Source organism: Pimephales promelas, chromosome 14, assembly GCF_988280905.1.
Source record: "Pimephales promelas chromosome 14, fPimPro1.hap1.1, whole genome shotgun sequence".
Lineage (NCBI taxonomy): Eukaryota > Metazoa > Chordata > Actinopteri > Cypriniformes > Leuciscidae > Pimephales > Pimephales promelas.
In genome coordinates, this window is record NC_142782.1 from 23,397,040 (window position 1) to 23,425,029 (window position 27,990).

At 39.0% G+C, this 27,990-nt stretch overlaps 1 protein-coding gene and 1 long non-coding RNA gene across 3 annotated transcripts in view; one reads left to right on the forward strand and one right to left on the reverse strand.

The window, feature by feature from the left end:
- Positions 1-613: 613 nt before the first annotated feature.
- Positions 614-27,970, reverse strand: LOC148973732 (uncharacterized). Its single transcript, XR_016146523.1, has 3 exons — positions 26,781-27,970; positions 21,428-21,610; positions 614-1,027 (listed from the first exon to the last, which is right to left on the reverse strand). It is a non-coding gene; the product is annotated as an uncharacterized LOC148973732 (long non-coding RNA).
- The window catches only part of nol4la (nucleolar protein 4-like a), a 46,370-nt gene continuing 20,244 nt past the window's right edge, over positions 1,865-27,990 (forward strand). Inside the window, exons 1-2 of one of the 2 annotated variants that reach the window (XM_039658038.2) lie at positions 1,865-3,065; positions 21,465-21,620. In XM_039658038.2, the coding sequence (XP_039513972.2) occupies positions 2,724-3,065; positions 21,465-21,620 (498 nt within the window). In that variant the 5' untranslated portion in view covers positions 1,865-2,723. The remainder of the gene's footprint in view (positions 3,066-21,464; positions 21,621-27,990) is intronic. The other variant, XM_039658039.2, reaches the window with a different exon arrangement.

Sequence of the window (27,990 nt, forward strand, 5' to 3'; positions counted from 1 at the left end):
TTTTCAATTAGCGTATTTTCCGCACTATAAGGTGCACTTAAAAGCCAAAAGCCTTTAATCTTTTCAAAAACGACAGTGTTCCTTATAATCCGGTGCGCCTTATATATGGATCATCATTTTATACGGTAGGTGGCGGTAATACTCCTAAGCGGTGAGTAGCCGGTAACAAGTCGAAGGAGAACGTCCTCGTCTCAGTTCTCGCGCATGCGCCCATAAGGAAGCAATGGAATAGTCGAATAAAGTCGTTATTTATGTTTTTTTCGCACAAAAAGTAGTCTCGTCGCTTGATAAACTTATAATTGAGCCGCTGTAGGCACATGGAATATTTAACCTTTTCTTTAATGACTTTATGGGCCGTCAAGAGCCAGTCCCTTAGGCATTCTAGGACTGATTCAGCTCTCAGATTCAATCAAAAATATCTTTATTTGTGTTCCGAAGATGAACGAAGGTCTTACGGGGTTGGAACAGCATGGGGGTGAGTAATTAATGACTTAATTTTCATTTTTGGGTGAACTAACCCTTTAATTGGTTTGTTAATATCTTTTCTAACTAAAGGGGTGCACATCTGGGACATGCGGGTTTGTGCCAATCAAAGAGGATTTAGTGCTGTCAGTCATATATTTTATTAGATCTGACTAGTCAATACTAGCTGCTGGGCAAAATTAACATGGCTTTTAAACAAGATGGAATACCCCTTTAAGAATCAGAGAACATCAAAGGGTCAAATTCCTGTCAGCTTCATCCATTGAATCCCAGACCCTTTGACAGAAGTCCGTACCTCAGGGAGGATTCTGGAATACTGAAGTGATTCCGGGCCCAGTTAAACCTTTTAGAACTCTGAAGAGGTTCTAGGACTGAGAGAAGATTCTGGAGTGAGGCAATGCAGTCTGGATGGGGCAGATACAGGCGGCCTGTTCTGCTTCTTCAGCTGCTGGAGCTGAGCTGCTGTCATAGCAACAGCAGCCGACATCACCAGCAGTCCCAGCATGGTCCTCGACACAGCCCCGGAGCACTCGCACACTACTGACTGCACAGAGAAAGAGAGGATGCTCACATACCAGCACTCACACACAAACACAATGCAACTAATATGTACACATACATGACCAAACATGAGTTTAAAACATGTATTAAAAATAAACAGACCAAATGTACACATGGAACCTGACATCAGAGGACAACTTACTTGACCACACAAATTACAAGCAGTAAAATATATATATATATATATATATATATATATTACTGCTTGTGATGTATATAGCCTATATATATATATATATATATATATATATATCAATCCATATTAGTGCTGACAGGTTCCGAGTTAATTACAATAATGTTACTTTGACAGCAGAGCACCCTGCTCAATTTACCTGAAATTATTCCATCATTTTATACTATAGCCTAATTTATTGAGCACATTGTGCATAGAGAAAAAAACACATTTGTTATTGTTTACTGGTAATTTCCCCCTGTACATTCCCTGTATCAAGTAAATGCTGGTAATTATAAATGAATTGGCATATTAAATTGAGAAGATCATCAGTGGGTAGGCAACTATAAAATTAAAAAATACCCCTAAATCACCACACTGCTCAAAAAATGAAGAAAAGTGTTACCAATTGGTATTGCTATCGTTGCTAATCATCATTTTACAAGAGAACAAAACATTTAAACCATATTAATTTATATGCCGCATATTTTATTCAGTAGCCTATATTTAAATATACGCTATAGGGACGTTTTTACTAACGTTGATTACTAGAAATATCTAGTCGGTGCTTTTCATCTTTTGTCTGAATTAGTAATTTGTTCTCTTTATTGCGACACTGCATACCCGCTTTGTAACCACTGCGTCCACGCGCTGCGCCGTGCTACTTCCTGAAAAAAAGATAGAAAGAAAACAGCCTACTACTACGTTACGACTGCTTTTTATTTTATTGTGAGCAACGACAGACGTTTCTGTCACCAAACTACCATCAGCTATTCGATTTTGAAGATTTTAAACGAGAAATGTCAAATTGGGACGGTGACTTCAGCAGTGCAAGCAAGCGCAGGTCCGATTCAAACAGGTGGAAAGAGTGGGACAGTACTAGCGCGTGACGGCGGCTCGTGAAGGCAGTATTAAAACCTTATGGCGTTTTTGTTTGAAACATCAGTATTGAAATAATTCGGTCAATTCGTTTTTGCTAAGCATTCTCACGCACGCCAGTAGGCTATGACATCAACAGGCTTGTGCCACATCCCGTATTAGAACGCTTGCGCCGGTCGTTTAAAAAGTGGGCCGTGCAAGCTCCTTTTATCCCTTCCTGGAGCCAGGACGGTTTGCGTATTTTTTACGTTTACGGTATCGACCCTCGGGGTTTTTCCCACTTATACTGGTCCTCGAGCCGTTTACGCACAGGTGGGAGATACCCGTTTGGTAGGACGGCCCCCTCTCTTACAGTTCCTCAGCGGATGATGTGAACAAGTGACATTTGCCGTTGAGGTTTGGGACAGTAAGCGAGGCGTCTCTGCAAACAGGTGTGCGACTGCCCGAAACAGGCACACATAATACGACTTTTTTCGCCTTGTTTAGCGGAGGCGGACCTCCAGCACCGGTGTCGAAGCGATCCATCCTCGTAGCGGGACAGGGAGAGGAGGGGGAGTCTATCGTTTTCAGGCGTTGTAGTTGCATTTGGTCGTTTGAATAGGGGCACGCGGCTCACAAAGAGGAAGGAATGGCAACTAAGAAACCATGCGCGGATTTAACCAAAAGGAGCCGAAGTCCCGTCGTGCTGGAGGCAGAGATGTTCAGCGAATTTCAGGACTGGTGTCTCCGGACTTACGGAGACTCGGGTAAAACAAAGACAGTCACGCGCCGAAAATACAACAAAATCATGCAGACCCTGCTACAGAACGAGGAGTCCGACGGTGTCTATGTCGACAACAGCCACATCAACGCCAAATTCAAATTCTGGGTGAAGTCCAAAGGCTTTCAGGTCGGCAGCAACATCTTAGGCGAGCACAACAAGAAAGAGGCATCGGGGAAGCCCGTCCTGTACGTTCCTGTCAAGTCTACGGTAAAGTGTTTTTTTCCCCACTTGACAGTATGTGAGTGATTTGTGTCTGTGTGTATGTGATTGTGGGATTTCAACTCTCAATATGGGTCTGGCGATGCTTAGACCTTTCTCAATATGCTTCGGGACAGCGGTCGTTTGATTCCACCTACGCGCAACCCACATTGCTGTGCGCAACTTTTCAATCTTACACCTCGGGTTGACCGAACATATTCATCCCTCACCCTAACCGGGCAGAACAGCCTTACACTTGAGAGCTGGCTGCCATAGCAACGCTGGTCCCTCTAAGCATTAACGGCGCGGCGGTGTAGTGGTATCTGACGAATTGGCATGACGTTGTCCTGCTGACGGGATCGGGATGTCATAGCAAATCGCAACGTGGCCCGTTTTCAATCATGATATGAAATCATGATAATGTTGATTGAGACAACGTGATTTTACTCACTATGTTTTTTGTCACTGGATGATTCGATTCGAAGCGGCAGCGCGAGTGTGGTGAGCTCGTGTACCCAATTCTTGGGATGCCGGGGCGCAGATGGGCGCGAGAGTTTTCCCGAGGGGCTAACGACTTGGTGGACGTTAAAACACAGCTATATTAAAGTAAATTAATCGGTATGTCCCGGTAAATCAGTGTTTGACGGACTTCAGCTGCTCTCGTGGACTAGTTGAGTGTTTCGCGCATCATCCTTCTGTGGGCATCTGACACTCGCGCGCTCGCCGACCAATGTGTCATTTAGAGCTACATTTAAAAAACATTAAACACTTAATATTAAAAAAAAACAGCGTACTTTGAGCAAGTATAAATAATATAACATTCTCAACTATGTTAAGATCGTGCCTCGTACATTTTTATTCTGGAGAGGGAGAGCACTTGCATTGTTCTGTGCCGGATGAGGGCGGAGCGGACGGTTGGCACCCGTTGCTCTGGTAACCTACCTGTTCTGCTCTACAATGCTCGCGTTTTTTCCACGCATCCCAGGACTATGACAGAATCCATCATTGGAAAGACAACCAGAGCAGAATTTCATTTAGAATCAATGTGATGCACCAGGAATGGACAAAAATTATGCACCCCAAGGATGAGCGAGTATGTGGCCGTTTATTTTTTTCTACAATGCATAACTGGCATTTGGTCACGAAGCTAATTTAAAGCCCCGGTCTGGCCAATAATAGTTTTAATAATAGTTTAATAGACATAAATGGTTATCATGACCTAGAAGGGGGTTGTTGTTTTTTTTAAAACCAGAATATACAAAATGACCACATTTAATGGCTACAGTAAAGGCTGAGATATAAATGCAAGTGACTGTTTTCTTGAACACTAGGAGGTCCTCGACTACCACTGGTGCATTATGCCATTCAAAATGTCATGAACAGACACCATTTTGAGTATTGCCCTCAAGGGGTCCCACCAGCAGACCTTTGTCTGCCATCCAAGAGGGACTGACTCCCCAGAGACTGGCACACCTCAGCTTGAGAAAAATAAGTACTCAAATTAGGAACAATGGTGACAAGACTGTTTTTAATGAGTAATTTAATGGCTGTTCATATGTTTCACTATTCACATAAAATCCTAGATGTCTGACTGTGCAAATAAAAACACAACAAGGATCGGTAATCATAGAAATGGGAGCCACCAAGTGAGCCTTTCGATCACATTGTAAAAAAAAAAGAAAAATAAATAATAATCATTCAACTTTTTTTTAAATAACCAAAGCTAAATTAACGCCGATTAATCCTCCTTAGCAGATAATTGCTATGCAACCATTTGACAGCTCCTAACAGGCAGCTCCCAGCGTGCTTTTAATTTATAAGACTGTATTAAGAAGAAATGAGGCAGAACTCTGAACATAGTAATGTCTCCCGCCACAGTTAACCCTTCACACAGATGTGTGGGTTTAACTAACAGTCCAGTGAGCCTGTGGCAATTACAGATCCTCTATCCATAAATTGCTCCTGTAATGGAATGAATGAGCAAGTCAGATGTGAAAGTGAAGTTCATGATTACACATATGAATTACTTGTTGAGAAATACGCCCCTCCCCCCAGAATACGCGCACATTTCTCCACCCACCACATTCTCTCTCTTACTCTGAGCTCCTTAATACCGTGTTTGTTTTACCCTTCATCAGTCATTCTGTCTCTCTGTGGAGCCTCTGTGCATCCTAATACAGCCTCATATACACTACATGATCTGTCAATCACATAGATGACCAGTTCTGTCATATGGAGGAGGTTATCTGGCCTATGGCTCTATATATATATATATATATATAAACACACGCACACATGTGGCAATAGTAAATGCAAGTTAAAAAAAAATAGAAAAATGAAATTACATTCATTCGATTCGTTCAAATGGCTGATTCATTCAGGAATAAAGTAAAATATCTGTTCGACTTGAAGTGGCTCTACGCAGACCAACTGGTTTATGACATCAAAGTACCACGAGAGGGATCGCTCTCACAAGTTGAACATACCTAATGTCTCTCTTTATAAATGGACCATTAAATTATTGGGTCACACGATTGCTCAAAACACGGATTCATTCATAAACTAAACACTGCTGTGTGTTGTTCGGAGATGCACAGCAGTTCTGCTCTAACTTTTAGATGTAATATTTTCATTGGAAAAATTGAGCAAGAACAGAAAATTGTGTAAAATATATTACAATATTAACTTATTATTTATTGAATATTGTATTGATAAGTCAAGATAACATTTGCAGTTGTGCTTTTTGAGATATAAACTGCACTTGTGTGTCATATTGCACTTGTTACTTGTATGACATTGCTATATCACACCATATAGGCCTATATATGTGTTACGAACTGCTCCGAGACACTAAGGTTGAGGATCCAAATGCAGTTTTATTGAAAGGGTAATCCACAATCGTAGTCGAAAACAGGCAAAGGTCATAAACACCTGTCAGTCTCAACAATAACAGGTGTTTATGACCTTTCCCTGCAGGGTCATAGGGGCACAGGTAAAAAAAAAACAGGAGAAAACCAAGAGAAAAAAAACAGGAGAATGCTTGGAATTGCAGTGTAACACTATAAATAAGACTTTGCAAGGGAATGACAGAAAGAACCAGGCTTATATAGTGTGAGTCAACAAAATGAGACACAGTTGAATGTGTGATCATGGCTGTCATCCATTAGTCTTGGTAAAGGATTATGGGGAATGGAGTCTGTGGATGTGTGGTGATTCTACCCTCTGATAGTTATTCCAGTTACTCTCACTGGTGATCGTTACAGTATGAGACGAAAATTCATACAGGGGCATTTTTGCCCTGATATCTTGAATTTTAGGGGCATTCTAACTACATCACGCAGTGAGTTGTTGCCCTGCATCATGTTCGTCTCCAATCGACTATATGAAATGTAAGATGAACTAGCCTATGTATAGGCAGGGCAGGGTGGGCGCATTAAATGTGTTAAATTGTGTTAATGAGCTATTTTTCCATAACTAATTAATGAATGGATTAAATCGTCAGCCCTAATATTTATATATTAATTATGAAACATGGGCAGTGAATTCAAGCAACTTGGCAACTTGGGTCATTTCATACCCACCCTGCCATTCTCTTGACCGATAAGCATGCCACAATGTGTCCAAGCTCAAGGAAGAGTTCACATCAGCATTATTATCTCATTAAGGACTGGGACAGTAGGGGATGCTTCCCAACCTGCTCTATGTACACAAATTACACAACAAACAAACAAAGAAGAACAAACAAAACAGAGCAGAATAATAAGAGGAACAGAGGCAATGGGGACCTTTTTACAGTAATGAGATATTACTGAGAGAGAAAGTGGCACAATAACTCTGTGCTTCCATTCAGCAATGTAATAGTTTTCATCGTGTAAAAGTTTGGCTTTTAAATACTGCAGGTTGAAAAGAGTATATTTTGATCTAGAACTGACATGGCCGTTGAGGTATATTTGGTTAATTCAGTTCAACTTTTATTTCCTGCTTCTAAGAGACAGTGAGTGTACGGGATACAACACTGATGTTTATCAGTCACACTCTCTCAGTCTTTTCTCTTTATCATCAGCAATGAACACAAAATTGACTTCACCCAGCGTGTTGAAGCAGCACCCCCCATGTGAGCAGTGTCTTTCCTTTTACCTCCCCCTGGGTGGCAGGGCTGCAGGGTGCCATGTTGTGGGTTGCAGCCCCAGTGCAGTGTGGTATGCAGAAGAGTGGCGGAGGGCCTCTCTGATGCAGCTACACCATGGGTGTGCCAAGTTTCAGTGTGTGGGGGCGAGAAAAAAGAAGTGGGACCTGATAGAGCAGGGGATTTTTATCCTGTGTGGTTTTAGGAGTTACACTATCACTGTGGTCAAGGAGAGAGAGAAAGAGACGCGAAAAAGCCACCAATAACATATAAGTGGAGCGGCCCGTGCAAATCTTTCAGTGCACATATCATTCATAAAGCTATTAAATATGTATCTGTTGTGTCACAGGCCCACTGTAGACTTTGTTTCATGAGAGTGGTGCTCAATTCAGCTGCAGGGCATCACAAGCTCGCTCTGCTCTCTGTCTGTCAAACTCTTTCTCTATGTTGCTTTAATATTCTCTCTCTCCCTCTCTCTCTTGATGTCTCTCTGCTCTTTCTCTTTGTTGCTCTCTTTCTGGTGAGGGGGAGTAACTTCATTTATCACCTGTTATGTCCTGTGGCTAACATTGGGAGCAAAAACACACTCACATGCAGTAAAACACGCAATATCATATTTAGTTGCAACCACAGATTCACAGGTGCTCAGAATGAAAGATTTTAGGTTACTCAATCAGGTTTTTGCTTTTGTGACAGTAGATTCACTTATGATGTCACCAAATATTTCTATTTTCTTTGTGAACACGAGACTTTTTTTAAAGAAGTTTTCTTCTTCTTTATTAAAAATAAAATACAAAATTTGCTACAATTAATTTAAATTGCAATAATAATCAGTGATTATTGAGGATATACTGTACATCTATCATGTAACAATTTTAGAAAATATTAATTATACGGTAACACTTTACAATAAGGTTCATTTTTTAACGTTAGTTAATGTATTTACTAACATGAACTAACAATGAGCAATACATTTGTTACAGATTTATCTTTGTTAATTTTAGTTAATAAAATACAGCAATTTATTATGTGTTCATGTTAGTTCACAGTGCATTAACTTATGTTAACAGATACAGCTTTGGATTTTAATAATGTATTAGAGAAGATGTTGAAATTAATATTAACTAAGATTAATAGATGCTGTAGACGTATTGTTCATTCTTAGATCATGTTAACGAATGAAACCTCATTGTAAAGTGTTACCAGTAAGTACTATAATTTTATTCAAGCTATAAATTAGACACTTTTGACAACTGCTGCATATTGTACAAAACATTACTGGTTTATTTAATGCCTTCTGTTCATTCTTGTCATTTTGTCATATAGCCTCATACAGTATAGTCACCAATAACTTACATCAACCATTTCAAAACTCTAGCCCTGGTTCATCCATAAGCGTTTATTGTAAAACCTCCTTTAAAACACATCTCACAGTCTGCTGCATTTGCACCAAATGCTGACAATAACAGATATACTACAGCCTACTGTAAGACTTCACACTGCTCTCCTACCACTCACACCCTCGTTTTTTCCCCCTTCATCTGTCTCTGTTGATTTTCAGAAACTGATGAAGAGTCCAGTGAGAGGGAGACTTTTTAAAGATTGTTCTTATTAAAGGGGCAAAGAAGAAGAAAGGATGCTGCAAGATTTTAAGTGAGGGAAATGATTGCTTTCTGTTGCTATGCCAACGGAAACAGAAATATCCTCATTGCCATGTATGTGTGTGTGACAGAGTGAAGGTTTAGCCAGTGTTCTGCAGTATGGGCCTATGGCAAGACAACCATGAGTATATTCTGACTCTCTGAGCTGGGGGAAATCACCTGGTCAAGCGTTCGAGACTCACTCAATCCATCATATACCGAGGGATAGAGATGCGACAAAGGCATACAGGTGTTTCAGAAAACCTTTGGTGTCTTATATCATAACTCTTACCTAATTGACTTATCTGTTGAGAAGCTTGGATGTCAGATGAATGAATTTTTAACCTTCAAATGGTCTTCGTTTCCTGTTTACACTTCTGGGCTTCGGGGTCTGTACGACCCCAACAATTGATTGAGTAATTAAACAAAAAATATACATTTTTAATCATACAAATTATATATATATATATATATTTTTGTTTACTTCTCATCTGTTCATTAATGCTGTGTTTTTGGAGATATAAAGTACTTTTGTATCCATATACCACACAATTCCTCAACTACACCATTAGCTTGCATATGAAATATTTTTTTTTATGAGACATTGCATTTATGCTCTAGTACTAGGCCTTCATTCTTGAGTAAAAATTTTCAGATTTATGCCGGGATTTTTTTTGAAATGACACATGAAGAAAATATATTCAGTTTTTTTCACATTTCCCATTCATTTCAATGTGGGGTCATATTGACCCCGAAGACCAGAAGTGTAAACATATTTTTTACATACCTTCAGAACAACCGAATCAAGTCCAGATTTTTTTGTGTGTATAGATAGATAATGTATGAAATACCACTAAATCTTATTCCACTGAGATGAAGGGAACCTTTTTTTTGTTAAGTAAAAGTCGATTGGGGTCGTATAGACCCCATGACCCGATTGAGGGCTAAGTATAAAATTGAAAGACAAATTTTCACATTTTTCATGGCCAAGGTGAAACTAAATATTTATGATTTTTGTTTGTTTCTTGCACCCAGAGTTGCTGAGTAATACGGCGACTAGGTAATAATAATTATTATTTTTAAAGTATTATAGAAAAAGCAAGACGGTAGATACATTAGGCTTGGTTGAAAATATCAATCTCTTTTTGATGAACCGACATTGATTCTTAGATCTTAAAAGAACAGATATTTTATGGTCCATGCAGTTTTCAGTTGATGCGTGAAGAACTTTTTTGTTTTGTGCTTTGTGAGTTTTGATATGAAACAAAGTCTTAGCTATCAAATTGTGTTCATTTCAATATGAAATATAAGCATAAATATGCTGTAGCATTTCAGTTCAAGCAAAGTCATCTCTTCCTCTTAACTTCTAGTTACAGTATAGCACAAAAATAAACTTGATGTACATCAAAAGGTATATGTTGCAATGGCTTAATCAGTGTTTTCGCTGTGGAAAAACGTCAATGAAACAGCTTGATAAAAATATGTTATGTATCAATATTTCTATCATGACAACCCTCTGAAGATTTTTATTATGGTAATTGATATGACGGTGTTAATGTATTTGGTCTTGGAGGAATAGATCTGTTAAGCTCCTGCTGCTGATATTGATTATTGCTAATGTAGGCTATTGCTGCTGCAGAGCTAATACAGGAACTTGCTAGTACTCCCAATACATACACTGATATGCTGCTGTTGAGCATGTAAGACATACTGCTTCAGTACAAATAGCATGTATGTATACAATTAATCATATATGCACTATATTACATATTTATTATATTTTTATGTAACCTGTTAAATATTTAAAATGCGTTGTAATAAATCCGTCATGAAAACAGGTTCCTTGAAAAAAATGTACATGTACTGTACCTGGTATATATATCTAAAATGAATCGAGATTGTAATTGAATTGCATGCTTGTGAATCAAAAACAAATTGAATCTTGATATTTTTGTCAATGCCCAGGCCTAATACTTTCCAGAATATTTTGTAAAAATAAATTTTAAAAAAAAACTTTTCTCCAATAATTCTTTGAAGAAGAGACAGTGAGGGGGGCAAAAACTTCAGAACTAACACTTTCTCTAATGCAACATTGCTGTCAGCTGTTTTCATCAGAGTATGTGTTTTTGTAGCATCTCATGCTCCAGGTCAGCAGAAGGCTAATCTGTGCAGAGAAACACTCTCAAGAGACTCTCTTGTCCAGCCTGCAGGGATCAGGAGACACTGTCCTCTGTCCTAAAGGAGTTGCTTCTCTTGGCGACTGATCTCAGAAATACACACATCCACTCAAATGCTGACGACAGTATCCAAACTCAAATGCGCGAAGAAGAGAACTTAAACTGTAGCAAACCACTTTTCGATTCCATTATTAGCATAACACTGAGGAAGAAAATCAGACAAAAATCTCATTATGATAAGTGATTAATTAGCGAGCCGAGCGTATCTGCAGAGAGCCTTGGAGAAAAAGGGATCTAAACAGACCTTCCCTCAGCTCCCCTCCCCGCCCCTCCAAACCCAGAGACACTCTGCGTCTCAACAGTGGCCTTTTATCTACCAGTCATTTGCATGAATGCTAACAGTTTTGCATGATGCATTTGCAATAGCAGGTTACGACATGAAAAGCCCACAGAGTGCACTGTGCTGTCCACAAGCAACATACAAGGCAGCCACAATGTCTATCGACACAAAGGCTCCCTCTATCATTAACACTGACCCAAAAGTCCTTAAATCAGTTCTTCTTCTTCTGAAAGCTTTTATAAACTTAAGTCACCAAGAATGCATTTATTTGATCAAAAATACAGTAAAAACACAGTAATAATTTGAAATATTATTACAATTTAAAATAGCTGTTTTCTATTTTAATATATTTTCATATGTATTTATTTCTGTAATATTGATATTTTCATCAGCCTTCACTCCAGCCTTCAGTGTCACATGGTCATTCAGAAATCATTGTAATATGCTGGTTTGGTGCTCAATAAACATTTCTCTCTATAATCATCAATGTTGGAAAACAGTTGTGCTGCTTAATATATTAGTAGAAAACATACTTTTTGTTCATGTTTCTTTGATGAATAATAAGTTCCAAAGGAAAAAAAAGGACTGTTCCTACACTTTTGAACAGTTACAAGTTAAAAGTTGCTTAATGGTGGCCATCGGCTGCTTATACAAACCAATGATTGATTTAAGTAAAAGTTTGCATTGTTAGCTGCCAGTAATAATATCAGAGGACAAAAAATGTTACCATATTACCATCTAGATTCATTAAGAACTGTTCTGATTGTGCTAACACACACACACACACCACTTGATTGACCCACTTCAGTCTGTCTCTTAGAAGTGAGAAGCCTCCTACTTGAAAAGGATGTTTGATTCAGAAGTAGGTGATCTGATCTACTATCCTCTCTCCTCTCCTCTTACAATTTCCCATCTTTTATGCTATTGTCTTTTAGGTTTTGGGATTCACAAAAGTAGAATCTGTCCATTTGTGTGAACCCATGGGTCTGAATCATTAGGAATGTAGGAGGAATGTATAAATGTGAAAAGCAAAGTTATTTACATTTAGGTACATATGTACATAGTCAGTGTGTGCATTTGTTTTAATGTGTACCGCATGTGCTTGTGTGTGTGGTGAGAGAGGGTCGTGGATGGTACTGCTCTGGTGTTCCTCCCCTCGGCTCCTTCTCTCTGTTGCCATGGAGAGACCGTTCTCCTCTCCCATAGGAGAAGAAATTAACACCATTTTTAACTGGCTCCAGGGCCTCCCCCCTACCAGAGAGAGAGCTCCTACAAACACACACTTGCACACCTACACAGATAACCACACACAGACACAGTCCTGGTACACGCTGCCTCCCTGAGCGGATTTGGGAGGATGTGTGCATGTGTGTGCGATCGTATAAAAGCTTTCCCCATCTCTATTCTGGGAGGATGCAGCTTTGGGACAAAAGAGTGTCTCACTCCATCTCCCCCTCCTCATATTCACCCTCCCTACCCTCTGTGCCACTCTCTCTCTCTCTCTCTCTCTCTCTCCTTTGTAATTAACTGCTGCAGTCTCTCATTAGCGTTGTGATCCTGTCCGGTTGTCTCACTGTCTGCACCCCTCTCCCCACCACACAATTACACCATGACACCAGGGTCACGTGACCAAGAGCATGAACAGAACACGTTTATACCCACATGCAAACAAGTGTTTTATTTTCTCTGCTTTAGCTGTATATAGGGCCATAGCTACTGTAGCGCTTGAGGTTCTCTGATTAGTGGTTGATTAAAATGTTGTTTTTTCTTGTGAAATTCTAGAAAATCTTTTTTTAGATTTACTTTTGACATGTATGCCTATAGTATGGAGAGCAGTCAGGAAGCAAAGAGAGAAAGAGACGAGATTGGAAAAGACCAGGACTTAAACTCACCCGAAGTGCAACCCCACTATGTGTCAGAAAGCTGTCTATGAGGCTATCAACTACGAATTTTTGTTTAGATAATCAGGTCATGTGACACATCGAAGTGCAAATTTTTGTCCAAAACAAAACATCCTGGACATACTGGCCCAGTAAACAGAAAAATATTTTTGTGCAACTACACCAACTTAATTTTCTACCTTAAATAAACTTGGATCTTTAGTCAATGAATTTCTATTTGCAAACTCATTACACTTTGTAATGTGACTTATCTTTTTTAGTCAAATTTGATATTTAATGAGAAAAAAATGAAGACAGGAATTGATTAGATTGACCATTACATACTAGAATGCAAGTATGCTAAAATGTGCATTAATGTATCTTAACATTATCCAATAGCTAAGTCATGTCAATTGAAAAGGAAACTCATTTCAGACAATTATTTTAAAAAAAACTACTAAAATTGGGTCAGTATTAATTTCATGTTTACTTTTGCAGTCTCACAACAATATCTGCTTATAATATCCAGCTTGACTACCACACATAAGACATCAGACACACAAAATACTTTTAAGTGAGCATGATAGAGACCAAAGCTTTGTAGTGACAGACTAATGCAGATGACAGTTAATGATCAGTTGTGTCTGGGTAATGTGGGTGCAGGGAGTCAGATGAAACTAAGGGAAGAGCCCGTGCAAGGAGCTGAAAGCGTCCGTCACACCCTGTCAGAGTCAGAGAGAGAGACGAGGGGAGAAAGAAACGAGTGGCTGAATGAGAGGTAGGGTTAGGAATGAGGAAAGAGTGAAAAGTGTAATATGGATTTAATGGAAGAGCATCGTGAATGTACAATGGCAGGAAGGTGGAGAGGGTGGGGGTCAGAGGATTGAAAAAAGGGGATGAGAGGAGAGGAACAGAGCGATTACACTTCATCTTTCCTTGACCTTCGTGCACAAAGATTCACATGCCGCACCCTTGCCCCGTAACCTCCTCTAAATCTCCCACTTCCCGCTGAGAAAACCGCTCTCTACGACCTCACAGTGTGGAGATGGGACTTTTTAAGAGGTGACCTGTTATCAGATTTGCAGCAAGCTAATCTGAATCACCTGCATTGTTAAAACAGTTCCTCTCTCACATATGTGCACGTGCACACACACACACACACACACACACACACACACACACACACACACACACACACACACACACATTTCTGGCTCTTCCACTGTAATACAAATATTTCCCCCATTTTCCCTCAAGCACTATATCAATGTAATGTGGTATGGCAGCTTTAACAAACAAAGCAATTCATAAATATCCTGCTGGATATTAAGTGTCTATGTGTCTGAAAGCAGACAACACTCAATAAACTCATACTGTCTTATAATTAGTGATGTTCGCTAAGGCTAGCAGCACTATAGCTATTGCTCATAAGGAGTGGGTTAGAATTAAACTTCGGACAGAGGTCGTCCGGCACCATTTGTGCACCAATAGCGATGAATGATATTTCAAATTGTGCAGAAGAGTGATATTACTTTTAAAGCAATCTAACTTATATTTTAAAGAAGTATAATAACATATAATAACAAGTAATTTTCTTTAGAAAATATACAAATAAAAAATATTCTATTATTTGATACATCTGTGTTTGTTCATTTGCAATGCTGTAGTTTATTATTGCTTTAGTTTATCTGAACACTGATAAAGCTAATGTGTGGGGCAGCAGTTAGGAAAGACTATATGGTGACACCACACAATACTGTCACACTTGCTACTCATTTTTTTCTTCCTTCAAAAAGCATCTTAGTTGTATGTATCGTGTGCTCTTTATTGCTGAATCGGTCATGTTCGTTTATGTAGTTCTAGTCTATCAGGTTTTAACATAGATATTTGCTAGGGCTCTTCTATCTCCGTCGGCCCATGCATACGTGTATGTGTGAGTGAGTGTGACCCAGCTGTCTCCTTTCTCTTGCCCCCTCCCTTCACTGCCCCTGTGTGTGTACGAATTTTCAGAGACTGTGTGTGTGCGACTGCCAGAGGGGGTGGGGGGGTCGGGGTGGCCGCTTGCCGAATCAGCCCCTCCAGTCTCCTAGCAACAGAGCTGTTTGGAGCGGGACGGGTGAGAGAGGGAAAGAAAGAGAGAGAAAAATCATAGGAGGGATAGAGAAGAGGAGAGGGAGATTGAAAAAAATGCCACATCTGGAAAAAGCCAAGGCTTGCCGGGTCTCAAAAAAAGAGAGAGACAGATAGAGTTGTTGAAGAGGAAATACTGATTGCTGCTGCTGAGAATTCACAACGCTTCTTTAAAATGATGAGAGGATGATGAAACCGTGCACTTTCAGGCCTCTCTCACACACAAGTTCAGCTCTACAGTGGTTTAATGATTAAACACACACGCTGTTGCTCCACGTTGGGAACAAACAGTCAGCTCAACCTGAGAATCTAAACACTGCGCTTTTGTGCTTTGAGGAAGAGTAGTGAGGAGTGTGTTCACCTCATCAGGGTTAATAAAACATTCACTGTGTGAGTCATATATCTGCAGTCGCAATTGGTTACTGTTCAAATTAGTAACAGTCCACCACTTTCAAATCAGAAATGTTTACAATATAGCGTTCTGTGATATTTTTTCTTTCTTTCTATTTTCAAGTGCTCTGGAATACTTGATTCTGATTGGTCAATCGTTGCATTCTGCTGTAAATATTTTTGAACACTGAACTCCGTACTTCACCATTGTTGCAGTCAAGTGATTCCCTAAGTTGTGTCATCATTTACTCGTATTCACGTTGTGCTGTATGACTTACAGGGCCGTTTTTTTTACAGTACAGTAATTTTTTAGTAAAAATGTGGTTGCGTGGTATGCTCTCTGTGCATCATTCAACACTTTGCACTCTGGGCCAGTAGGTGACAGAAATGCACCTTTTTATGCTGGTCATTGAAACAGTAGAAGAAGCTGGTCACCATTTCTTTTCTTTTTTCTTTTTTTTTTTATTGTGCAAATATCACAGGGGATACATAAATCACACACACACACACACACACACACACACACACACACACACACACAAATAACACTTAAGAAGATAAATACTCTAGGTGAAGGAAAGCAATTAACAGGTGACCATTTCTATATGAACTGGAGATTACAGGAGGGTAAATAAACTTTTTTTTTTTTTTGGAGGAACTGTTGCTGTTCCTAAACATAGTAAATAAATAGTCAGCTATTGTCTGTCATTTCATTTTGCACATTTCTACTTAAATTACATTAGATTCAACTTTACGGTTATTGTGATGAGTACAATGGAATACAATATTTCATATCTTTTTATTAGTTTATTTAGCTGTGTATTAAAAAAATGAACTGTTAGTCATTTATTATTGCAAAAAAACACTTTGGGGTGATATCAGAGCCCCTGTTTCACATTGAGATTTATTTTGTGATGAGCTGTTGATTTAAGTGCGATATGTTGTTATTATTGCACACACAGTGGTTCAAATGAACGGACGACACCCGTTCGCTCTCTTCCATTGGTCAAAAGCGAAGCCTCCACATCTTGGAACTTGAGTCTGCACAGATAACTAAATAACTAAAAACAAACTTATTTTAAAAACAAACACTTGAAATTACATCAGCGTGATAAAAAGTACAGTAATGACAGAAACCATATTTGGAAAAACGATATTTGAAGTGTAATTTAATTGTTTAGTTGGTTTCACGTGCCGTTGAATAACATGGGGAGGCGGGGTTATACTAGGTATACTAGGACTGGCCACCGGGGGGGCGATCAATACGTTTTTGCTTCTCTTTTCTTTGAACTGGCCCATATTTTGATCTATATAGGTGCAGAATGGCGTCACTGTGTCAGGTCTGGACTAAGTTAGGCTTTCGTTAGAGCTGAGCAGATCTCCCTGATCCTGCTGGCCTACTTTAGTCACCCACAGACTGTGATGTGGCCTCAGATTGGGGAAATGGTGGGGGACAGAGGAAATGTTTATGTCTGAAATTGCATGTGTGAAAGCAACCGAATGGAGCAATCGAGCTGACATGGAGATGTTTGTAGGACAGACAGAGTCAGAAAACACACAGTCCTCCCCCCATAACCGAGGCTTTCTTCTCTGAGGCAGGGCTCCAGACTAACTTTTTTTACTAGGAGCGCTGTTGCCCCTGACTGAAAATTTTAGGAGCGCAAGCAGAAAATTTAGGGGCACACCTTAAATCAGCTTGCAATGCAATTATTCAAATTTCCCCCAAAATAACTGTAATACTGACAAATTCTTTAATAATAAATAGACTTGACATTATGATATGCTGTTTTATTTTAAGTTCACAGGGCTCCAGACTCAAAGTTGAGGGCAGCATCACCTCAAATGAGAACTCACAGCGAGTTCTACAAAAAAATAAAATAAAATAAAAATGTGGTAGCACGGAGGCTGACAATAAATCACTAAGCTTAATTTAGGGTGTAGATGAAAGTAGATGAAATTAACTTTAGTTACTATCATTTATAATGTCTTAATATTAATTAATAAAAGTAGTGAAATATGTATATGGATTATGGAGTGAAAATAGCCAATAAACATCCTGTTTACAATGGTAGCCTATTATTATTTTTTGTGTTTAAATAAGAGTTTTCCAACATCTTAATTTTTCGTTTTAGGACAATCTTTAAAGGATGAACAAAAAATGTGTTGGTAATCACATAAAAAATACAAATATGATATTATTGAAGTGCTGGGAAAAGATGTAGTAGGCTACTTGTAAGCATTTGATAATTTCTTACACATTATCATATTTATGGTTAGAATTAACTTACTACATTAGCCTAAATGCATGGTTCTGATAGGCTGATTTGTGGACTGAAAGCCTAACGTCAAGTGTTTCTCCTGGTTTCCACGTCAGCGCTGTTTGATTTGATATGGTTTATAACAGAACTCTGCGCCGAATCGGAGTGTTTCTCACTGGATCTCGTGGTGTTGATGTTATTAATTCTGAGGTGAATTCAATGGATTTCTTTACTGGATCTAGTAACAGTGTTGCGTGAGCAAGATCGACCCGCGACTGGCAAGTTCGGGGCTTTATTTTGTCAATGGTTCGGATCGCTGCTGCTGCTCCACAGTCCTAATCATAGCTATGAGTGGCGTATTTTCGTTCCACTTTCATTTTGTTTACATTCGCTGCTAGGTAACGACTAACGAGTCGATAGATCGCTGATTGCTCAGACGCACATCAGGTTGTAATATTTGTCTCCGTCTCCTTCCCACAGACGTTTACGCGCGCTATTCTTGTCACGGATTCATTGACGCCCCCCTTCCACGCTTTACCATGCGTTTAACGTGTGGCAAATTTACTGGTCGCACATGTGCGACTGGATGTAAAATTCAGTCGCACACTCTCAAATTTTGGTCGCAAAATGCGACCATTTGGTCGCAGTCTGGAGCCCTGTGAGGTATTGGAGGAGTCTGCGTCTGGTCCTAGAGTCTGCGTCCCTTGTCCTAGAGGGACTATTTCTTGAATATTCTCTGGTGGACAGAGAGCAAGAGGGTTTCTGAATAGGTGTGGCATAATCACCTCGTGACTGGGATCATGAAAACCAGGGTGGTGCATGTTTGACTGATCGTGGCATAATAAGACTTATAATTATGACAAGAGGAGGGAACGCATGCACAAGCTGGATGGCTGGAGAGGGCCGGATTAAAGCGAGCCCGCTATGTGCGCTGGTTTTAGTTGCCATGGCAACCTTCATTACCTGGCACTTGGGAAAGGGGGAGCGAGAGAAAGAGGGAGAGAGGAAAGATGGAGCGGGACAGGAGAAGAAAAGGAGAGAGAGATGGAGAAAAATACAGATGTCTTGGGGAAAATATGATGGAGAAAGGAAAACAAGTGGAAAAAAAAGGAAATAAAAACGTTACCCCCTCTGGGAATCAAAGTAGAAATGTGCAGTTAAAGAATGAGGGAGAGAGAGAGAAAAAAAATGATATGAAGAGGAAGGATAATGACTGCTACTTCCTTTTTTACACAACACCTGCTGATTGAAACATGCAATACAAGCTGACTTTGTTTATGCCAGCTATAGAATCTGGAAACATAAACATGAAAGCAATATTGAAGTCTAGTAGAGATGTTTGTGACAAAAGAGTTATGCTTTGAGCACGTAATTTTCTTTGTTAAAATATATAAACAATATATAATCCAGTTTAATACTAGTGACGATTAAATATTTCACCTATAAAAAAGTTATAGTAAATAAGTCACAGTTACTTTAAAAAAAAAAAAAAAAGACACGCCATTCTAAAGTAAAGCTGAGAAATAAGTAATCAGAGAAAAAGGTGTGAAAACAATAATGAACAGGTGACGGTTGGGTCTGTGTGGGACTGGGAGAATAAGAAGGTTGCCTTAGTGATCAGAATTCCTGCAGGTGTCACATGACCCGCTGCCCTGCACACCTGCCCGAGAGCACTACCAGTTGCCATAGCGACAGGTTCAGCTTTATGGAAAGCAGGGTTGAAGGTGGGGATGGTTAGAGGTGGGGCTGGTTGTGTGTGTGTCTGTGGTCAAGAAAGCAGTTATTTTCAAAATGCTGCAAAAAAGGGTTAAAAAAACGCAATTCTGGCACACAAATCTAACAGTGGAGATATTCAGTAAAAAAAACCCTCTTGAGCTGTGAAGGACTTTATATTAGATTCAGATCAATGAACGTCTGAATAATACACTACACAAAAGAGACTGTCCCAGCCGTACAGTCGCCATAATCCCAAGGCAATACTCACAAAGCATAAATGTTGGGAATGCAACTCAGAAACTCAAATAATGTATGAGCAGTAACGATTTGTGCCCATAAAGATGCCAGTCTGTGGACTGGTGCATGCAGAGTTCATCTGGTTACAGTGTCATTGCTGCTGTCAGAGGCCTTCACATGCTATTTAGTGGCAGTGTTTGAGAGAAACATAAAAATATTGTGCAAACGCAACTGGAGTGTAGAAGAGAATGTTTTATTTGTTTTTATACAGAGCTGTTATTTGTCCAATCAGTGTTACTGACTCATGAATATGCAAATAAAAACATTAACCCAGGATTTGCATGTGAAGTGGAAAGTTTTGAAACCTGAATAATACCCAGTAATACCATGCAGTAATTGTGAAAAAGCCAGTGAAATATGAGGTACCATAGGCTACATTCATACTCTAAGCCCGTGTGTCCACCAAAGCGTTTTTCCACGCGCCTGGTGTATGTTTTCAATTGTTTTCAATGGGAGCGCCACGTTTTTTAAATGCCATGAGTGTAACGAGGCGCTGAGCGTTTTTTTCACTGTGTTTTTTACTGGTTGCCGAGAGTTGGATAAAAAACATTGGATAAAACGCAGCGCTCATCACGGTCACTTTTTACCCAGTCGTCCAATCACAGTGGAGGAGGGGCGGGACTAAACCACACTGACCAACTGTCACAACATTCAAACTGTACTGCGGATATTCTGTATCATAGCAACGAAACGTCTCAACGGAAAAAAAAAAGCTGCGCTGCCAAATCGCTCTCAAGCACCCAAAGCACGGCGTCTTCAGCAGAGCGTCTGGCATTTTCAGCTGGCTAAAAACGCTTTGGTGAACACACGGCCTAAACCTTAATGCTAAATTCCTATTTATTGCTCACATTTTTTAAATGTGGTCAATATCAGATTCGAGTGAGAATCTAATTGAACTGTCCACATGCGGAAAAGATTTATAACAAAGACGCCACGCCGTGCAAGGTGATGTGCCATGGTAATCAGAAAATTCTTGTGCGGCCAATAAGGAGGACAAAGATGAGGATGAGAAGAAAGAGCAAATTTTGCTTTGTAGCTTTCCCTCAAAATTTGCTTGTTTGTATAGAGCTGTCTCCTTAAGTTATGTGTTCTTACTGTCCTTCCAACTGCCGAGTCACCAAAACTACTGATATGTAAAATCTTACAACAAATATCAATCTAGCGTGATGTAAAAGTTGCATGAATTCCTATATGAATGTTCAGACTACGGTTGCATTGCAAAACATCTGACCTGTATATGATTTTGGACCACAAGTGGAAGTGGCCCAAATCAGAATTGAAAAGATCCAATTCCTCTTAGTTTGTGCTGTTCACACTTTCATTTAAAGAGAAAACAGATCTGCGAAATTCTGATCAGATTTGGGACACATTTGCCTGCAGTATGAACATAGCTATAGTTTTTGAATGTTGACCATACCTCTGTTTTTTAATCATCTTTTCTCTCTGTCTTTCAGCAGTGTTCAGATGGAGGAGCGGCCCAGGACAGCTCCTTGAAGCGGGTGGCTGTAGTGGAGGATTTTTTTGATATCATCTATGCCATGCACGTTGAGATGGGGGCGGATCCTGGTAGAGCACCCAAACACGCCGGCCAGAAAAAGACCTATAAGGCGGTGAGACGCAATCATTCAGTGCATAATATTCAAGACACACATAAGTGAAATCCTTTCTCTTGCTATAAAAAAGTATATGCAACATAGGCTTCATGTGCAGCAATGTACAAAACTGCCCTCACTCTATTTATTTAAACGACCACAGAAGCAACTTTAAATAGAACATCTGATTAACTATAATGAGTAGAGGCTGTTGCTGGGGCAACAGCAGCCATTTTGAAACACCTGTCGCACTGTTCAGCTGTTATAGACTTTAAATTAGCAAGGAGTCAAGTGGAACACTGTTTTGTGGATTTACACCATAACAGCAAATGCATACTAGTGATGTACTGTCCAGATCTTTCTGACTCGCACCCACCCACGTTTGTGAAAAACAATCTAACGCAATCTAAAATCTTTTCAAACCTGAACCCGTCTGACCCACCGATATAAGTCAACATCACTACCTCTCAAGCTGTCAAACATGACAAGACCCAAGTGACAAGTATTGCATCATGGGACTTATATAAAGCTGCTTGGCTCGCCAAGCCCAGGGGAAAATTGTATTGCTCAGAGTTTGGCCTTTCGTGACTCAGGACTTCTGTAGTTCACAGTAGGGTTGCACGATTAATCTGAAACCGCAATGACTGCGAAATGCGCTGTATGTTTCAGCGCATCATACAGTGTTTTCAATGTCTCCAAGTGACATGAATCTCTTTAACATGAATCGAACAACTTCCCAAAACTTGTTATGAGAGGAGCACATAAACCTTTTTCCACCAAAATAAATCCTTGATTGTTTAACATTTGAAAATAAAGAAATTAGGACAGTCTTTAATTTTAGAATGAGCTTTTTTACAGATATACAGTAAAATAAAATTATATATATATATATATATATATATATATATTTTTAAACATTCTTATATTTCTTATATTTTAACTTGTACAAATATTAAAATATTGAAATATTTTGTTATTATTCCAGTCATATTGATTTATACAGTAATAACAACATTTTGGCCAAATTGTGCAGTCCTAAAAACAAGTATAGGAAACTTTTTTTGTTTTGTTTTTAAAATCACATTTTAAATCACAATAATATTTTTTATCAGAAAAATTGCAATTAGATTCTTTCCTCAAATTGTGCAGCCCTAGTTCTATGTAGTCCTAGTCCTAAGTAAGACAATGGCTGCGTCTTCCCTACTATATAGTTGTAGCGAAAAACAGTACGCGAGCAGAGTAGTATGTCCGAAATCATAGAATTCGAAAAATAGTAGGCGAAAAGTACCCGGATGACCTACTACTTCCGGCGAGATTCTGAAGTGTGCATACGATGGACATTTTACTATCCCATGATGCCACGGGAGAGGAGTTGTTATTATATTTGAAAATGGCGGAAACCGAAGACGTGGCTGTAACAGTAGCTATGGGCTGTAGAGATAAACACAGACACACATGAGTATCTCTATTGATTCACTCATGTTTATTTATCGATGGTAATATCACAAGCAAATAAATGGCTTTTTCCTTGCCAAAAATCAACATCTGTCATTGTTCTGCTTATAATGTGTGATTATAAGCAGTTAGTACATACATTCAGACTGCATTTAGTTATTATGTTGCTTATTATTTGATAATATGGGAGGGAGAATGACACGAAGTACAACATAATGCAGCATCTGATCCAAGTAAAGCTGAACACAGAAACTAGACTTAAGGCCTGTTCACACCAAGGACGGCAACTGTCAAGATAACGAAAATAGATATAGTTCTAAAAATCGTTCTCAATATTAAAGTAGTCCACACCACAGCTATAATGATAACAGAACAGAATATCGTTGGAAAAACTTTTTTAGAATGATTTTGTCAAGCTGAAGAATTATAAAAACATTGACAGCCAATCAGAATCCATCCTGCATGCTTTAAGGGGCTCGAGCATTTAAAGCGGCAGACAAGCACGCGCTTAGAATAAACAGAACGATATCGTCCGCTTGTGTTGACACTAATATAGTTATCTTTATAGTCATCGCTCTTGGTGTGAACGGTCCTTTAACATATATTCTTGTAAAGGTAGATGGGGATATGTAAGTGTGCACCTTGTATGCTTGAATATGCTCTCTTGTGCTGTGATTCCTTGGTGTGTGAAAGCAGGTGTTGGGTTCCAGCCCCCACTAAGCTTTGTGCTAATCACCTAATTAAAGTAATTAACTGCCTGATAGCCATGTTTTTGACATTTGGCACACATTGAACCACTCTTAAACTGCTGGACTATCAGACAAGCAAAGATCAGAACATTCTAAGGTCTCACCAATTGGCTATTACCTTCAGAAATCAGCTCTGATTGGCTTGATTTGCTCTGGTTGAACTGACTTTAATTGGCTGTATAATTAGCTGCTACTGAATCTGATTGGTGATGTCCAGAAGCCTACATTTTTACATCCGTGACCCTATCCCAAATGCTGCCTGAGCCTTTGAGTCTAATGACACTGATGGTGATATGTGCCAGGTCTGCAATGAAATCCACACCAGTAACTGAGTGACAGAAATAGTTATTGCAGATGAATTTATTATGTCATTTATTTCTATTGTATATCAATATTACAACACAATTTTGGGGCAATTCATATAATAATCAATTTATTATTGAAAAATAATATATTATATTCATTATTAATTATTTAGATTGTATATCATAATAAAATAATCTAAAATATAATAATAAAAAATTTGCATACTTATATTATGCCCTCAAAGTATGTAATATTGATTGTGAAAAAAAGTGCATACTTTTGAGTGTGTAGCAGTAGAGTGGGCAAGCTTTGGGACATATAGGGTTGTCAACGTTGGGACTTTGGCTGGAGTGAGACTGTAAAATTTCAGTGAGCACGTGGAGAAAACCCTAATTTTAAAAATGTCAATTTTTTTTTTCAAAATGTACAATTAATTTATTGATTGCACTATAAAAAAATAAAGAAAGAGGTGATTAAATATCAAATAACAAACATGTAAAATAACAACATCTAAACAATCTCAAAACAAAAGGGACACATAATAGTTACTCCACCTCCCCAGAAAACCACAACACACTAGTTTCACAAATTAGGCCTGTTATATATGCCACAGTGGCAGTTTGGCCTGCTTCACTGCCTCAGCAAGAGGTTTATCTAAAGCAAGGTTCGATCCATTCATGAACAATCCGTTCATTGCGTCCGTCTCGTGACAAATGAACGAAAGACTCGGAAGTTAAAGTAATTAATTATGTTCTGTGTAAATTATTTTTGACTGCATCATAATGATTTCTTAATTCAGAATATGATAAAGACTGCATAGGTGTTAGGGGAATTTGGCTGTTAAAAGTAAGTATAACATTTAAAACCCTTTAAATGAATTTGTTCATTTTAATGAACCTGATCGAACAAGCGAGTCAGTAAAATGATCCGAACTCTCCATCCCAGGGTGCCATCAAGTGACAGCCTGGTGTCAGTCTTGTTTAGCCCAATAACTGAAAAGGTTCGCTCAGCATCTGCATTTGAGTGTGGCAGGCTCAACACAAAGTGGACAACGTTTGATAATTTTTAGGGAATTTTAAAATGCCACTTGCCCGATTTGCCAAAACGTAATTTGTACCATGAGCCTACTCTCATTGAGCAATTAGCTAGCCCACATAACGCACTTCCGACATCGTTTGCAACTATAGTTGAAGTCTGTACTCTCGGCACACAGACTGATTAGGCAAGGCTACGTCACTACTACATGCCATGGGATTAATCAATGCATGCCGATGAATAGTGGTTTTAATGGACCAAAGCCAGCAAAGGCTTACCATAAATACCTGTAATATATTAATTATCATTGCCAAATTTCAGGATTTTAATGGATTTTGGACAGTAATTTAAATCTGTAATTTTAAGAATTTTACATTTGAATTACATTCAATCTATCTATTTACATTTGAATCATAATCTTCTGTGTCTGTCATATTTTTATTAGCATCATATTTCTATCTTTTAAAAATCATTAAACATTCAAATGTACATTACATTTTAAAAGATTAGAGTATTACAACAAGCTAAAACAGATTTTTCGTTATCAAATTTTATAAGTTAGTTCAAAAATCTCACACTCCTTACCTCCTGCATTTTGTAATAATTTGTTTCCTGAGACATTTTAATTTTTATATTTTTATTCATGAATTCGTAATTGGCGTGTTCCACCATCAGTGTGCAATGCGCGCGCGACGTCTATGTGTCTTGCGGAAGAACACTGTTGCCGGAGCTACTTCTCTCCATAATGTCTATGGCGAGTCACGCAGTCACTGGGCAACTTCGCATCCGAGTCAACCCCGGGAATCCGGGATAAAAAAAATAGTCCGAATATAAACACTTATAACAGGCGTAGTGATTCAGCATAAGTCAAAAACACGGTTTGGAAAATGGATTCATGATGTAGCCTACGTTTTGAACATAAGTTACGGACTGCAGTCTGCAGCAGCTGATACAACGGTCGGTGTTCTTTTGCGCGAGCGTCCACTCCTATATATGCGACGCGACCACATCACATACAATTTTAACTCGCACAATCAAATTCTCAAAAAAATGGTCGCATATGAGACCAATTTGGTCGCACTCTGGAACCCTGCATTAGCAGCAGCTGTCTGGAGTTGAATAAGTTACGTTAACTTTAATTGGATGTAACGTTAGGTGCATATAGCAAACTCAGTTCACCTTTTGGGAAGAAAGCAGTCATCAGCTGCTTCCCCGCATTCTGCCTCCCATCTTTTTCTTTCCCCTCTTTCTTTTTTTTAAAGCCCGATTTGGGCTTTTTGCACAGCATGATCAGATCAGGCTCCCGTTACAAGCTCTAGACTCACTGCGTTATTACTTGTTTGCCGCCCGCTGCGTCTATGGGCGGTCGACGCGTTGCGGACTAAACCATTTGGAAGGGGGTCCAGAGTGTCTGGCACTGAGTTCATTTTGGTCAATATTTTTTTTTTAAATTATTATTAATGACATCAATTGGAGGGCCCAATTAATTCTAATTAGGTTTTAACATTTTTTTAAAAAAAAATTGGTGGGATTTCAAAGGGCCCTCTCCCTAGACGGGGCCCTGGGTAGTCAGGTCCACTTTACCCCCCACTACCACGCCCCTGCAAGGCACACCATTTTATTATCTGCTTACCTTGATTGTAATCCAAACTCAGTCGGCTACGACTCCGAACCTATGCCCTGAACTCGCTTTGACATTAGGCTTGTTTGAGATGCGCCTCGCCTCGCCTGCAATGTAGTCGAGAGTAGGCCGCGGCTGCAGTTAGAGGAGGAGTGAAAAAAGCGCGGTTCTCGCAGTGAATCAGACACCTGTGAGATCAAAGGCGGATATCGCGGGATTAACGGGATTCACGCTCGTGCACGTGTTGCTAATAAACTGGATGTGATTTAAGTTCTGTTGCTTTTATATAAAAATAAATATAATGAACAAGACACCCAAAGTACTTGTTATTTAATTACATTCCAAATATGTGTTTATCAATCTTTTTTTTTTCTTTAATACAGACGTGTTTTTATATAGCCTATTGTTTTAACAAAAATGAAATATAACCCATATGGCACTGTCAGAGAGTTTATTCACCCATATGTATACACATAAAACATGATATCAGTTTTAAAATCAAACATTTTAAAAGAGAACAATTCATCTGTTGTTCTTTTATTTTTATTTATTTTACTTTTTTATTAGAATGCAAGTTACAAACATAGCCTACCTACAAGCACTACAATTCGTGAAACAAATAGGCCTATTACACAGCGACAAATAAATAAACATCAGAATAAAATTAATAATAAAATAAATAAATAAATCAAAATAAGCTTAGCTTAAATAGACAGACTTACAAACTTCATAATCTATAAAATGAGAGCTATTTTTCACTTGAACATTTTAGAGTAGGCCTAGTATATTTGAGTTACTGACTAGCTTTCTTATTTTTAACCCGTTTAAGAGATTCACAATATATATCAGTTCCAATAAATAAATAAATAAATAAAACATGGCCTTGATTTGGATAATTTAGCTTAATGAATATGGAATTTACCTTCATCACTGTTGTTTAAACCAATGAGCATTAAGCTGTGTCGTCAGCAAGTCGTTTCCCATCATGCTTTTGATCAGCGCAGTCGGTGGAGAGCAACTGCGCGCGACTGCAGAATCCGACAGGTGCGCCTTGCGCTCGCGAGAGTTTTTTTTTGACATACGTCGACATGACATCAGAGCCAGGCGGACCGTTCTCGGACACATTTCTAACCGGCATGCATCTCGCGCTGATCACCGGTGATCGATTCTGCGCAGATTTTGCTCATCTCAAACAAGCCTAAGCTTTTTTCACACAACTGAC